Source organism: Octopus bimaculoides, chromosome 2, assembly GCF_001194135.2.
Source record: "Octopus bimaculoides isolate UCB-OBI-ISO-001 chromosome 2, ASM119413v2, whole genome shotgun sequence".
Classification (NCBI taxonomy): Eukaryota; Metazoa; Mollusca; class Cephalopoda; order Octopoda; family Octopodidae; genus Octopus; species Octopus bimaculoides.
The window spans coordinates 106,891,029-106,893,570 of record NC_068982.1 but is presented as its reverse complement, the minus strand read 5'-3'; the positions used below and the strand labels follow the sequence as shown (position 1 = coordinate 106,893,570).

At 38.6% G+C, this 2,542-nt stretch overlaps 1 protein-coding gene across 1 annotated transcript in view; it reads left to right on the top strand.

Annotated features, from left to right (window-relative positions):
- Window positions 1–381: 381 nt before the first annotated feature.
- Window positions 382–2,542, top strand: part of LOC106868116 (beta-hexosaminidase subunit alpha) — a 46,453-nt gene continuing 44,292 nt past the window's right edge. The window contains exon 1 of the mRNA XM_014913245.2: window positions 382–871. Within this exon, the coding sequence (XP_014768731.1) occupies window positions 511–871 (361 nt within the window). The 5' untranslated portion in view covers window positions 382–510. The remainder of the gene's footprint in view (window positions 872–2,542) is intronic.

Here is a 2,542-nt window from a genome sequence, read left to right as displayed (position 1 = left end):
CTGGGTTTGTCCCTCCAACATCGCTTGACAACTGATGCTGGTGTGTTTACGTCCCCGTAACTTAGCGGTTCGGCAATGGGTTTGTCCCCCCAACATCGCTTGACAACTGATGCTGGTGTGTTTACGTACCCGTAACCTAGCGGTTCGGCAAAAGAGACCGATAGAATAAGTACTAGGCTTCCGAAGAATAAGTCCTGGGGGTCGATTTGCTCGACTAAAAAAAATGCGGTGCTCCAGCATGGCCACAGTCAAAAGACTGAAACAAGTAAAAGGTTAAAGAGAGTTTGTAAATTTTTGTTTTTCTCTTAGTCAACGAAAATTCAGTAAACATTACTCATTGTACTCCCACCACCATCACCTATATATATCTATATATATTCATATGCAGTCAGTTGTCGCTCAATTATCAGTCGTAGACGCACTGCCGGTTTGACAGAGTGAACGGCAAGAAGTTGTTAACTAAAATCAGTGATTTTGTCTTCCTTTCCATTTATTTTCTCAGTGTCAACAATGGCGAGCGGTTACGTTTCTCTTTCTCGTACGTTCTTCCTATTACTACTGTCGACTTTCTGTGTTGCACTTAATAGCAATGTTCGTGTTTGGCCTTTACCACAAAAAATAAACAGCTCCTCGAATGTGATGCAAATTCATCCGTACAGTTTTACATTCACTGCAACATCCGTATCTTGCGATGTTTTAGATTCCAGCTTCAAGAGATGGTGGAAGAGAACTTTTATCAGTTTAGAACCCCGTTTGAAAAAATCTTTCCAATTCCAAACTAGTCAGGTTGAAGTTCTCAACAACTTGAATGTGAACGTTCGTCAATCATGTAATGGTGGAATGTACCCTTCACTCCAATCAGACGAGTCTTGTAAGTTATTTTTCCTATTTACTTTTTGTTTTAGATCGCCATTTGTGATAATACTACCCTTTTAATTAGACGGTATGTGTAGGACTACATTATCGAATACATATTTAAGAGATGAGGAAATATGTACATTTGACGGATATTTGCCCTCATCTTGTTTGTTTCGGCTTATATACCTTCCAGCCTTTATCAGGTATCTTGGGGAAATTTCCTAAGGTATTTTTCGATGTTGTTCTTACTATTATTATTCAGTTCACTGCCTGGAATTGAACTCGGAATCTTGGGGTTAGTAGCCTGCGCTCTTAACCACAACGCCATATACCCATGGGCAATTATGATGTGAGCTTTAATAAATCTATAAGCCCTAAAATTCACTCTATAATTGCCCATGGACATATGGCGTAGTGGCTAAGAGCAAGCATTCCGAGTTCGATTCCTGAATAATAATAACATGAGGAATGAGAACCTGGAGGGTGTATCAGCCGAAACGTTGTGCTAACAACAAACAAGATGAGGACAAATAATGTACATTATCGAATGTGTCCGTTTTTCAGATGATGGGTTAATTTGAAGGAAATTTGGCTGTTAATTGTAAAATTGTATATCTATCAGCTCATTGAGGATAGCGTAATTAGTTCGATCTGATTTTGTCTGAGTTCAAACCCCGCCAAGCAGCGTTGGATTAATCAGAATAAGCATGTGCTTAGAACATCGAGGGAAGGACAGGGCACTACAGAAGAAACCACTTTAAACTTGCTAAAATAATATTTAGGAAGCCTTTATCCCTACTAAGTATAGATGCAGAGGTGTTACCTAAGATTAGGATCTGATCAAAGACTTTGCTAAAGTGAAAGTATACAAAAATAAACGCTATTGATTCTACTTTTAAAATTTTCATTCCCCCACGTATTTTTCTACATATTTCGCAAAAAAAAAAAAAAAAAAAAATTCTGAAAAAAGTGAAAATTGAAGTATTTATTTTTTCTCTGCAGAATCAGAATCTCCGTACGCGAAAATGGGGAATTCTGTAAAAAAACAAAAAAAAAACAAAAAAAAAACAAAACAAAAAAACAAAAGGGTGCGGTCCACATACTTTATGTCCGCTAAATAAAAATTTATTTTATGGTTTGTTATTGTTTATATTTTGAATTACATAGGCGCAGGAGTGGCTGTGTGGTAAGTAGCTTGCTTACCAACCACATGATTCTGAGTTCAGTCCCACTGCGTGGCACCTTGGGCAAGTGTCTTCGACTATAGCCTCGGGCTGACCAAAACCATGTGAGTGGATTTGGTAGACGGAAACTGAAAGAAGCCCGTAGTATATATGTATATATATATATATGTATAGGTATGTGTGTCTGTGTTTGTCCCCCCACCATCGTTTGACAACCGATGCTGGTGTGTTTACGTCCTCGTAACGTAGCGGTTCGGCAAAAAGAAACCGATAGAATAAGTACTAGGGTCGATTTTCTTGACTAAAGGCGGTGCTCCAGCATGGCGGCAGTCAAATGACTGAAACAAGTAAAAGAGTAAATAGTAATCTTTTATGGGGGTACCAAAATCTTATAAATGCTTAGGGCCTCAATGGGTCTTAATCCGGCCCTGCCGCCAAGATCAGTGGCAAGACTTCCTTTTGTACCCCACCAAAACTCACCTTTATTTTTTATTTTTCAT